This window comes from Urocitellus parryii, chromosome 5, assembly GCF_045843805.1.
Source record: "Urocitellus parryii isolate mUroPar1 chromosome 5, mUroPar1.hap1, whole genome shotgun sequence".
Classification (NCBI taxonomy): Eukaryota; Metazoa; Chordata; class Mammalia; order Rodentia; family Sciuridae; genus Urocitellus; species Urocitellus parryii.
In genome coordinates, this window is record NC_135535.1 from 118,259,510 (window position 1) to 118,271,997 (window position 12,488).

The 12,488-nt window shown below is 41.2% G+C and overlaps 1 protein-coding gene across 1 annotated transcript in view; it reads right to left on the reverse strand.

Moving 5' to 3' along the window:
• The window catches only part of Iqsec3 (IQ motif and Sec7 domain ArfGEF 3), a 103,386-nt gene extending 99,598 nt beyond the window's left edge, over nucleotides 1–3,788 (reverse strand). Inside the window, exon 1 of the mRNA XM_077798689.1 lies at nucleotides 3,244–3,788. Within this exon, the coding sequence (XP_077654815.1) occupies nucleotides 3,244–3,788 (545 nt within the window). The remainder of the gene's footprint in view (nucleotides 1–3,243) is intronic.
• Between the last annotated feature and the right edge of the window lie 8,700 nt (nucleotides 3,789–12,488).

The window sequence follows — 12,488 nt, forward strand, 5'->3', positions numbered from 1 at the left end:
TTAGCAAGAGTTGAGAAGCATGCAGAGAAAGAATTTTAACCCCTGGAGGATTTTTCTTTCATAATATGTCTAGGCTCACACACCTCCACATAATTTCTTCCTTAGTCTGACCTCCAATGCCACCCCCTTTTGTGTGTCCCACAGTTGAAGGAGGGAGAGAAGGCAGGTCACATGTTAATGTAGACCAGGTGGCAATTAAATGATTCATTATTTTGTAGTCACAGGTTTTCCAGGGTTTCTGCTTCTTCTGGAATTGAGCAGGAAAGGGAGTTAAGGGGAAAACTTCAAACTCTGTGCTGAAATAATGCATCTAACATAGAAACCACCCTCTCTTCAGTCTCCATGCCCGGGACACATTCTTGCTATATAATGAGGCATAGAGGGATGAGAAAATATTTACAGCAAAATTATGATCCAGAGTCCTCTCTGTGATCTCTTCTTCCTGCTTCAGCATGCTTATAGGGAACTGATTCATCAGGGAGCTCCCTGGAGAAATACCAGCCAGAGGGCTTTTGGTTCTGCTCTTCTCCCTACCTCACCCTACCCATGGAGATCTCTCCCTGCCCGCTGCTCCATCTAGCCCTGCACTCTAGAGAGGGGTGTGAGGAGGTCAAACATCCAGAATGGGGGCCAAACACATAGTTAGCAATGGTGATTCCTTCCCAAGGTTCTAAGGGAAATTTGGGTTGACATCAAGCAAAACAGTGGGAAAAGAAACAGGTGGTCCAAAAGTCATCCCACCAGCCAAGATGTGAATGGTTTCACATCTAGGGAAAGAGAGTTGCAGGGAGGAGGAGGTAATGCAAGCATATCCCTGTTCTCTAAGTCTCTGGGTACTGAGGCCTGGGGACAAGGGGCAGAGCTTGAAGCTCTGGAGAAAGCAAAGAGCTACTGGTGTTATTAACCTCTTAGTGTCTGGCACAACTTTCTATTTTTTTAAATATTTATTTATTCATTTTTAATATTTGGCGGACACAACATCTTTGTATGTGGTGCTAAGGATTGAACCTGGGCCGCACGCATGCCAGGCGAGCGTGCTACCACTTGAGCCACATCCCCAGCCCCTGGCACAACTTTCTAAATGAAAGATTTTCAATAACTTCTACTCTCCTCCATCATGCTAAGTATTTCTTATTTTTGTTCCACTCTCTTGAGAAGCAAAAGCAGGGCAGGGGAGAAGGAAAGATAAGGACATCACATGGTATTGACATGTGAGGCTGGATAGGAAGCCAGGTAAATTCTAAGTCCCTGGCTTCCAAGAAGGAGCATCTGGACATAAGGTGTGAGCTCTCACTGTGGGGGCCTCAGAAAAAGTCTTTATGCAAGAAAAAGATATGTCATCAACCCTTCTTGCTCACACACTCCCCTGAAGAGATGCAAAGAAAGTGGGGGTGCAGTGGGAGAGAAGGGAGACCCCCAAATGTCATGAAGAGATGAATCAGGTGAAGAATTAATTATCAGGAAGGTGTGGCTGCCTCCAAGGAGATGGAGTGGAATAGTTCATTTTCCTATATTTGGGGGAAAGGCCGCATAATACCTTGGGAAAATTTTGCCTTTTGCTGAGCCATGGGAATTGAGGAAAAACTGACTTTCTGCTTTTTATGTCAGATAAAGAAAGAAAACCCATGAAACTGAGAGGATAAGTGGGCCATTGAGTGAGTTGAAGAAGAAAGTTGTTATTTTCTTGGGGCTTGAATCAGATACTTCAGATCTGTCAAGCCAAATCATTCTAGATCCCATGATTCTGATCAAATGTATCTTCTGAACTAACATGTCCTGACCCACCTCCTCTAACTTTGCAGCAGTTGGGCCAACAAAATGAGAGGGGTTTGTGTTGGAAGAATGCTGGGAAGAAAATGAGTTTTTAAGGAATACAGTGAATTTTCACAAGTATCCTCCAGAAATAAAGCACACTTGAGACTGAATGAGGGTAAGATTCCTAGGCCTCCTTCCACCTTCCCCCACTCCCAATTCCCTCCATTCCTTTAGTATCATCATCATCAGGGCCAGGTGCTGACCAGGTACTGATTTCCCCAGGGCTGCTCTTCCATGCAGTTCTTTCATCACCTGTTTAATCAGAGAGGGAAAGCTGATGTGATCACAGACTTCCTGATACAGAGGAGAAGATATTTCGGCTCCCCTTCATCTTTTCTTCCCACATTCCTAGTTCATGGATCTCATGAGTGAAAAAAGCTTGAGGTCCTAGAACCCCACTGGCGATGGTACCATTCTCTTGGTACCCAATGTGAGATTCCAGTTATCAGCAAATAACCAAGGGGAAATAAGGTTTGAAATCATTAGACATAACAGATTTAAAGAGGCCACATTATATCCACATAACTACTGTTTTCCAGCTGTCTCCCTCATCATTGTTCCCTTTCCACAATTGCCAACCACTTTGCACAGATAGCCTCCTTGAATCAGAGGAAAATTCTGTAACGAGACTGAATCCCCAAGCTATATCAAGAGTCCTTCATTGGCTTGGTGAGTTGTTTCCTTGCACTCTTTTGGCTCTGCAGAGATTTGGAAGAAAGGTGGCCACTCAGATGAGAGCAGAGTAAGCTTCCCTAAATGAGCCACTCCTGGCTTTGACTCCCACTGCATCAGTTAAAGAGCCATCTCGCTCCTCTGGGAAATGCTTTCTCCTACCCTTTATCTCCCCCTGTCTTCAGATCCCCTCTCTTTTCACATCACTCCTGCCTTTCAGCTTTACCTCTACCTCCTGAATTCCTCTCTATTCCAATGCTACTCCATCTGGACTCCATCCCTTTTAAAGCTCTTAAGAAGCCTCTTGGTCAAACCTTTGTGTTTTTTTTTAAAGATATTTCACTTTGTTTAAATAATTTTTGTACCCGAACTCTCAAATTTTTTTCCTAACTTAAATCCTTCAATGGTATTCTTTTCTTCAGTTTAATCTTCACCACAACCTCCTCCCACTTTTGTCCCTTTTAAGCCCTCCAGTTCCCAACAGCCCAATCACTTAAAATCCATTTCTTTGCTTCTTTGCCCCCAAGATAGTCTGAATAACCCTTTTGTTCCAATATCCATAAAACCTCAAACACTGATATCCCTTCCTTCTTTCCCCCAAATCTCCTTGACACGCTTCTACCCCAAAGCAGCTTCTCATTCCTTCAGTTCACATTACCCTAGTCCTTCAGACTCTTGCGTGCATCCGATTTCCCCCCTGTCTCCTCACACCCACTTGCTTTTCCTCCCAACAGTCCCCATCTCTTCCCCACTCACTCGGGTCTCCTGCTCAGGACGCCCTTGCCGAGGGCGGCGGGGGATTTGTGCTGAAGGAGGGCTCCGGCGGCAGCGCAACAACTCGGGGGACGCTCCTTCTCCTTGTCAGCGACGGCCCCAAGTGTCACCGGGTGCTGGTGGGGTGATTGGGGTGAGTGAGCCCTACTGCTGGGGCCCGGCTGGGGCTGCACCAGAAGCTGTCCGTGGTGCTGAAGCTGTGGCTGCTCGGGCGCGGACTGTGGTGTGGCGGATTGGAGCTGTCCGTGGTTCTGGAGCGGTTCCTGGGCCGCGGCGGGAGCGGTGGCCGGGGGAGCCGGCAACGGGGCTGACGATGGGGGGACGAGCCCAGGCGGAGGCTGCGCTTGCAGCAGCTGCTGGTGCTCCCACAGGCTGCGGTTCTCGGCGCTTAGCTCGTCCAGACGCCGCTCCAGCTCGTCGATGCGCTGGCGCTGGGTGTGGATGAGACTCTGCTGGTTCTGCACGATGGCCGTGAGCTCCTTGAGGTAGAGCACAGCGCGCACCGGATTCTCCAGCAGGCTCTCCATGCCGCCCGCCGCCGCCTGCGCCCTGCCAGCGCCTCGGCAGGCGGCGGAGAGCGCGAGGGCGCGCAGGAGCCGAGCAGCCCCAGCGGTCGGCTCGCCTCCCTCTCAGGCGGGCCCGGCCTCCCTCCCCTGCCTGCCGCCGGCGCCGCGTCACCGCCACACAGACATTCACACACGCACCAAGGGGCGGGACCGCGGCGCCAGGACCCACCCACCCTCTCACGTCTTGGCTGGGTGAGGAGGCTCTGCATCCCGCAGGGCAGAGGTGCGTGTGTGCGGACCAGGGGTGGGGGCAGGGGTAAGGGAGCGGAACGAACGAAGGGGACCCGAGATGGACGAGGTAAATCCGACTGGCGAGGAAGGGAAAGCGAGAGAAACCTCAAGCAGAGGTACTGGGACAGTGCAGCCCGGCTGGTAAAAGAAACAGTTAAGAAATGGAAGAGGCTGGGAGAACGAGGAAATTGAAAAGAGGGGACAAGGGCCAAGGTAGAAAGAAATACACTAAAGGAGAGGAATTCTTGGGACTCGAACAGGTCCCGAAATTCTGTGTCCAGTCACCCCAGAGAACTGGGGCTCCATCTTAAAGACCTTGCGAGGAGAAGCCACACTCACCTCTTTTGTACTAAACAATCTGTTCTTCTGGGGATTCCCTGGAACGCGGGATCATGGGACTTAAGGGCCCTCAGGAAAACCTGTGGACCTGCTGGTTTATTCAGTCATGTGGAAACTTCGGGCCAGAAGGCTGTGCTGGATTTTCTCTAGGAAATGAGACCTTTAGGCAGTTTTGGACAGTCTAATAGGAACACAAACTAAATAACGCAGCCCTCTGTAGCAGGGGCTAATGCTTCCAGAAACTTCTGAAGAGATCATTCGGTTCAAATTTTAGGAATTGCATGCTATTAGCCAACACTGGGGTGGATGGTGGTAAGATAAGGATGGAATATTTGGCTTATGAATAAGTAGGTAAAACAAGTAATAATTAATTTTGACATATGGTGGTGGTGGCAAGTGGTTAAATAGAGATACGTCCAGCGTGCTGTAGAAGCCAACAATGTGGGGATCTGGAGGTCTTCTTGGAAGAAGTAATAGTTGAGGTGGGAATGGCTTTCCAGGAAGGGAGGACAGCATGAGCAAAAACTCATAGGAATGAACGAGCATGGATCAAATCATTCATTCATTTCTATAATAATTGCATGTAAAACACCCACTAAGTGCAAAGCATTCTACTAGGATCTATGCAGGCTTCAGCTAGCCTAGGTCAGAAGTTATAGTTTCTACAATCAAGTATATCACAATCTAATACAATAGGTATGGCATGCACATGGATAAATAAATTTTAAGTCAAGATTTTTGCAAGAGTTCTTCAAGTCAAGTGCCACAGGAATTCAGGGGGGAGAGACAGATTTCCTCTGACTATGGGGAATCTGATAAAGCCTGATGAAAGTGTTATTTAAACCAGGTCATGAAGGACAGGAAGATTTCAACAGGTAGGTACAGCAGGGGAACAGAAGATGGGGAAGATATGCCAGGTAGCAGAAAAACACCAAGAATGAAAATAGAGCCCTTTGGTTTCATCTAATTTGGCAGGGAAATGACTCTTTCTTCTTTTCTAGAAGTGGGATGAGGAAGAGGCAGGACTATGGGTGTTTTTAGTGTATTTGTTGTTGTGCTATTTCATTCTCCACACAGGTGGCCCATCAGACTCCTTGTCCACCTGCTCTTCCCCCAGGATAAGCATATTTATGGATATAATGTACCCAGTGAACTGTGTCAGCCAAGCCCACCTGGTGCCAGACTTGAATGACCTTGTAGGAAGGAATTTGTTCTCTGCAAATAAATTGGTCACTCTGCATTTATAATGAGTTTTTATTTTGCTTTTCTTCCATTTATTTTCCCAGCAAACACTCTTCTGTAAATAACGGATGATTCAAGTATATCCACAGCTGAGGCAACAGTTGGGAGATCAGAGTACCCAGGAGGATATTCCAACTAAATAATGAAGGTTGGAGATGGAACAAGGCCACAAGAAAACTCAAACACTTATATCTTGACTTTTCTCTGCTTGCCCAGTTTATTGGTTGCCCAGGAATTGGGTGTTTGGAGAGACCAGTACTATTTTTATAAATGGAGCATAATTATTGATGGGGCTTGTTTAAAATGCAGATATCTGGGCCCCATGTCAAGCCTGCTGAATTGGAATCACTAGGAATGGGGCCCAAATGTTTATTTCTTTAATTTTTTTCTTTTATTTTTAGAAATCAACTTTATTGAGGCCTAATCTATACACACTAAGATGCATTCATTTTGAGCACACAGTTCAATGAATTTTGACAAATAATACACTCATGTAATCACTACTGCAATAAAAATGCCATCATTGCAAAAAAAAAAACCTCTTTTGCAGTTAATTCCTCTCGTCCCAGTTAACCACTGACCTGCTTCCTGTCAATACATATTAGTTTGTTGTAAAATTTAATATTAATAGAAATTATACAATAATTACTGTCTTGTATCTCCCCCCTTCTCTCTCTCTCTCTCTCTCTCTCTCTCTCTCTCTCTCTCTCAGTGCTGGAGATTGAACTCCGGGGCACCTAACCACTGAGCAACCTCCCCAGCCCTTTTTATTTATTTATTTATTTATTTATTTATTTGTTTGTTTGTTTGTTTTATTGTAGTTGGACACAATATCTATTTATTTTACTTATTTATTTACTTAATGTGGTGTTGAGAATTGAATCCAGTGCCTCACACATGCTAGGCAAGTGCTCCACCATGGAGTGCTTCCTATTTTTTACATTTTATTTTGAAACAAGGTCTCACTAAGTTGCTGAGGCTGGCTTTGAACTGGAGATCCTCCTGCCTCAGCCTCCCCAGCTGCTGGGATTTCAGGTGTGTGCCGCCACACCTGGCTCCTCCTCCCTCTTTCCCTCCCTCCCTCCTTTCCTTCTTTCCTTCCTTCCTTCCTTCCTTCCTTCCTTCCTTCCTTCCTTCCTTCCTTCCTTCCTTCCTTCCTTCCTTCCTTCCCTTCTTTCTTTCTTCATTGTTAGGGATGGAACCCAGAGCCTCCTGCATGCTAAGCAAGCACTCTATCTCTGAGCTACACCTACAGACAGTGTCTTTCTTTTTTTTCATCATAATATTTTTGAGGTGCATCCATTCTGTTACAAATATCACTACTTTGTTCTTTTTTATTTCTGAGTAGCATTCATAGTTAATATACCATAATTTCTTTATCTCTTCACCTTATGATGAACATTTTGGTTGTTACCAGCTTCCACTTCTGTTTTTTTTTTTTTAAATAAAGCTGCTACCATTGAAGGGCAGGTCTTTGTGTATATGCATGTCTTCATATGTTTCACATGTTTTTTGAGAAGTAAAAACCTAAAATTTGAATTAGTGGACTATAGAAAGTACATTTCTACCCTACTAAGAAGCTGCCAAGTTGTTTTTCACAGTGGTTGTACTATTTTTTATTCTTACCAGCAATATATGAAGTTCAGCTGTTCGTCATCCTTGCTAACATTTGGAATTTTTCTCCCTTTTTAAATCAATTTAAGTGCATACATAGTTATATCAATTTCAGTATGGTTTTAATAAGTGTTTTCCTGCCAACTAATGCTGTTGAGCATCTTCTTGTGTACTTAACAGCATATACCTCCTTTGTCCACTGTGTCTGTTGAATTGTTTGTCGTCTTCTTATTGAGTTGTAAGGGTTCTTTATATATCCTAGAAAGCAGTTTTGTCAGACATATGTATTGCAAATGTTTTCTGTCAGTGGCTTGTTTTTTCATTAACATATTTTGAGGAGCAAATGCTTTAATTTTAATGAAACGCTTTTTCTTCTAAATTTTGATTTTATTTTTTATGCTTTTAATGTCCTATCAAAAAAAAAGTTCCTGCTTATGTCAAGGTTATAAACATGTCCTTCTGGGTTTTATTCTGGAAATATTATAGGTTTTGCTTTTATGTTTAGGTCTCTAATATCATTTTAGGGTAATTTTTCTGTTTGATATGAAGAGTCAATGTTTGTTTCTTCCATAAATATTTGACAGACTAAAATCTAAAATTATCTCAGCCTGTAAGTTTCTTAGTGGAAAGATTTTTAACTACAAATACACATTCTTTATAGTATAAGCCTATTCAGATATTTAATTTCTTTGTGTATCTATTTTGGTAATTTGTATCTCTGGTAGTCAGAATAACATCCCAAAGTTGCTCATTTGTTAATCCCCCAAACCTGTAAATGTGTAACTTTACATGGCAAAGGGACTTCAAATAGATCATTCAGTTAAGGATTTGAACTGTTAAGATTATCCTGGATCATCTAAGCGAACCCAAAGTCATCACAAATGCCTTCCTAAGAGGGGTGCAGGGTGTCAGAATCAGAGAAGAGATGTGACTGCAGAAGCAGAGGTCAGACTGCTGTGATTGCTCCTTGGGGGTCAGGAGTCAAGGAATGCAGGTTGCCTGTGAAATCTGGAATAGGGAGGAAAACAGATCCTCCTCCTCTGAGCCTCCAAAAGAAATAGAATTCTGCCAATACCTTGATTTTAGCCAGATGAAGCCCCCTTTGTACTTCTAACTCGTGGAATGATAAGATAATAAATTAATTGTATTGTTTTAAATCACAATGTTTATGGTAATTTATTTCAATGGCAATAAGAAACTTGTACAGTGTCTCTCAAGAAATATATCAGTTTTATCTGAGCTGTCAAACTTGTTGGCATGAAGTTGTTCACAATATTTCCTGTTAGCTCTTTAGAATCTGTAGCCTATATAATGTTCCTTTTTCATCCCTGATCTTGGTAATTTTTGTATTCTTTTCCTTAAATCAGTCTAGCTAGAAATGTATCCATTTTATGATATTTTCAAAGTTTTTCAAAGCATACCAGTTTTTAGTATTATTGATTTTTTTCTCTGTTGTTTGTGTGCTATTTCATTGATTTTTACTCTTACCTTTATTATTTATTTTCTTCTGCCTACTTTTGGTTTTGTATTTGCACCTCTATCACTAGCTTAAGGTAGAAACTTGGATTATTGATTTTTCCTTTCTTTCTATTTAATATAAGTACTTAAATCTCTAAAGTTCCCACCAAGCACTGCTTTAGCTGCAGCCCACATGTTTTGTTTACTTTTTTTTTTCAAAATCTTTTGTAATTTCCCTTGTTATTTAAAAGTGTGTTGTTTACTTCCAACTCTTTCTATTATTGATTTCCAATTCAATTCCTTTGTGGTCAGAGAACATAATTGATTTCAATCTTTTAAATTTATTGAAACTTTTATATGGTCCAAAATATGGTATATTTTGATAAATGATCCAGGGGCAATTGTCTGATAGCCACTCTAGTTTTCTCATTAATGTTTCCATGTGTAGTAGGCAAAATATTGGCTCCCCAAAATGTCTGTAGCCTAACCCCAGGAACCAGTGAATATATTGCCTTACATGGCAAAAGGGACTTTGCTAAAGTAAAATGAAGGACATTGAGATGGCAAGATTGTCCTGGATTATTCAGGGGAGCTAACCTAATCATATGCTATATCTTAGAGGCAAAGAACCTCTTCCCACAGTGGTCACGGAGAGATGTGATTACAAAAGAATGGTTGGTTAGAGCAGTGAAATGTGAGAAAGACTAGACTCACCATTACTTGTTTAAAGATAGAAGAAGGGACCATGAGTCAAGAACGTGGGTGGCAAAACAAAGTAACCGATTCTCCTCTAGTACTCCCAGAAAGGAATGCAGACATGTCAGTGCCTTGATTTTAGCCTACTGAGACCTGTGTTAGATTTCTAACACATAGAACTATAAGATAAGAAATTTTTATTGCATAAGCTATCAGGCTTGTGATAATTTGTTAATGGCAATCATAGAAAACCAATACAGCAATATATCTTTTTTAAAAAAAATATTTAATTTTTAGTTGTAGTTGGACACCAGCAATATATCTTTTAGCAATGTGCCAATATATATTTTTCCACTCTTTTACTCTTAACCTATCTAAGTGTTTATGGTGTTTTTCTTGTAGATTATATTTAGTTGAATCTGATCTTTTCATTAATCCATTCTGAAAATCTATGTTTTAATTTAACTGTTTAACTTGCCTCCATTTAATTTAATTATCCATATGTTTGGGTTTAATCTATCTTCTTGCTCTTTTATTATTTATGTCATTTGGGTTTTGTTCTTTTCCACATTTTCTTGATTTTTTTCAGATTATTTTTTCTGGTATTCTACTTCATTTCCACTGTTGGCTTATTGATACTCCCTGTTCATTTATTTATTTGGTGTTGATCTTGGGTTTACAATATTTGTTATTGACTCATTACTCTCTACTTTCAAATAATATTATAATATTTCACATATAATGAAAAGCACTACAATACTTTGTTTCCATTCATCCCTACTCCATTTTTATAACTTTGAAAAAAGTATTTTATTTGTCCTTTATTGTTGAAGTGTATTTTTTCTGGATAGTTAATTCGAGGTAGACTTTTATTTTCTTTCAGTACTTACAAATATTGTTCCAATGTCTTGGCAAGAAGTCCTTGATCATTCTTATCTTTTTGTGATGCAAAACAAGGAGAAAAATAATCAATAGAAACAGAATTTGAAATGACTGAGAGATGGAATTAGCAGGCAAGGTTTTAAACAGCTATCCTAAATATGTTCAAGGACATGCAGAAATATGTGGACACAATGAGGAGAGAAATGAAAGACAAAAAAAAAAGAGCTAAATGAAATTTCTAAGACTTTTTAACCTCTAGATATACAATATCTAAAAAAAAGTTTACTGAATATGATTAATAGCAGATGCATAATGCAGAATTTTAAAAAATCAGTTTAAAGAAACAACTATCTAAACAGATTAATATTGTTCCACAGGTCTCTAAATTTTTTCAGTCTTTTTTCCTCTGTGCTTTTTTCAGTTTGAATAATTTCACTCTATAAGTTCCTTTAATTATTTTTTTATGTATTGCAGATCTTTTTTGTTTGTTATGTTTAGTTTGGGGTTTCATTTTCTTGCTTCTTTACATGTCCAGTAATTTTTTATTCTATAGTGGACATTTTGAACATGACTGTTGAGTACTGAATTTTGTTGGACTTTGTTCTTGTGGGTACGTAAGTTACTTGTGGGTCAGCTGGATCCTTTCAAGACTTGTTTTTAAGCATTTGTAAGGCATATCTATGGAAATTATTACTCTAGGACTAATTTATCTCCACTGCTAAAGTGTAATCATTCACGAATCTCATTGAATGCCATCAAAGTCTCTTCACTCTGATCTTTATTCTAATTTTTTCTAGGCTTGTATGAGCCTCCACAATTGTTCAGCTTACAGCACCCCCCCCCACCAATAATTATTTGCTCAGCCTTATAGAATTTCACCCTGTATATCTGCAGCTTAGTGCTCAGTAACAGATTCAAGGAGGGCTTTCTGCAGATTGCTAGATATATTTCTTTTCATAACTCCCTCTTCTCTGGCACTCTGCTCTCTAAATTGCCACCATCTCAGCCTCTTCAAACTCCACTCATGTCCTCAATTCAGGCTACTGCGCTCTGCTTTGGTTCCTCCCTGCACTGCAACCTCAGAGGTTTCTCCAGGCAGAAAACTAAGGTGATTGAAGGGCTAACCTAATTTGTTTGCCTTTTCTCTGAAATCATAGTTCTATGCTGCTAGACTGAAAATTGGTTTTTACTTATATATGTGTATATTGAAATATAATAATTTCCAGTTGATGAGAGTAGGAAGGCAAGTACAGACTCAATTTTTGGCGGCTGACCAATTTTTCATAACCAGAAGGCCAAAACTTACATGTTTACCAAGCCCCCAGGTGATTCTAATGCATCCTAAATGTGGAGAACTCCTGGGCTAGAGGGCAATAAAAATAATGCCTTATATTTGTACAGCATTTCAAGTGTATGAGACACCTTCATGTTCATTATCATTCAGTTCTTACTTTCCAGGAAGGCAAGAGGGAGATTATTATTTTTTTAGGGCATTTTTTTTTTCAAAGATACTGAGGATGAACCCAGGGCTTTGTGCATGCTAGGCAGGCACTCTATTACTGCTCAGGAAAAAAAAAAAAATTGAGGCCCAAGGAAGTTATGGCTTTCCCAAAGCAAGACAGCTGGTAAGTGGCAATTCTGAGGGTGCAACTCCAGACTTCAGACTCTGTCAGTTACACAGGCTCATCCCCTGATGGTGGTGAGAATTGGTAGACCCTGGAAGAGCAGACCTTGTGGTAAACTTGAGATTCCCCTCCCCGAGCCAGGCCGTGAGGCTGGCTCCTCAGTGCACTGTCTGTCTCTGCCGTTCTCTGCACTGCATTCCAGCCTCTTTTTCCAGCATTATTTCTCACCTCTCTCCTATTGAATAATAGGTTCCAGCCAAATTGGATCACTTACCCCTTTCCATGCATAACCATACTTTCTGTCTCTTTTCTATTTCTTTCTGTACTTGGGATTGAACCCAGGGCCTCACATATATTAGGCAAATACTCTACCACTGAACTACATTTCCAACCCTTTTCATGTTCTATTGAGACAGGGTGTCACAAAGTTGCAGAGGCTGGCCTCCAACTTGCAATCTTCCTACCTCAGCCTACTGAGTCACTGGGATTACAGAAATGTGCCGTGGCTCCTGACTCCCTTTCTATCTTTCAAGTGTTTCCTACTCTGTCTAAGATGATCTTTCTCAGCCAAATC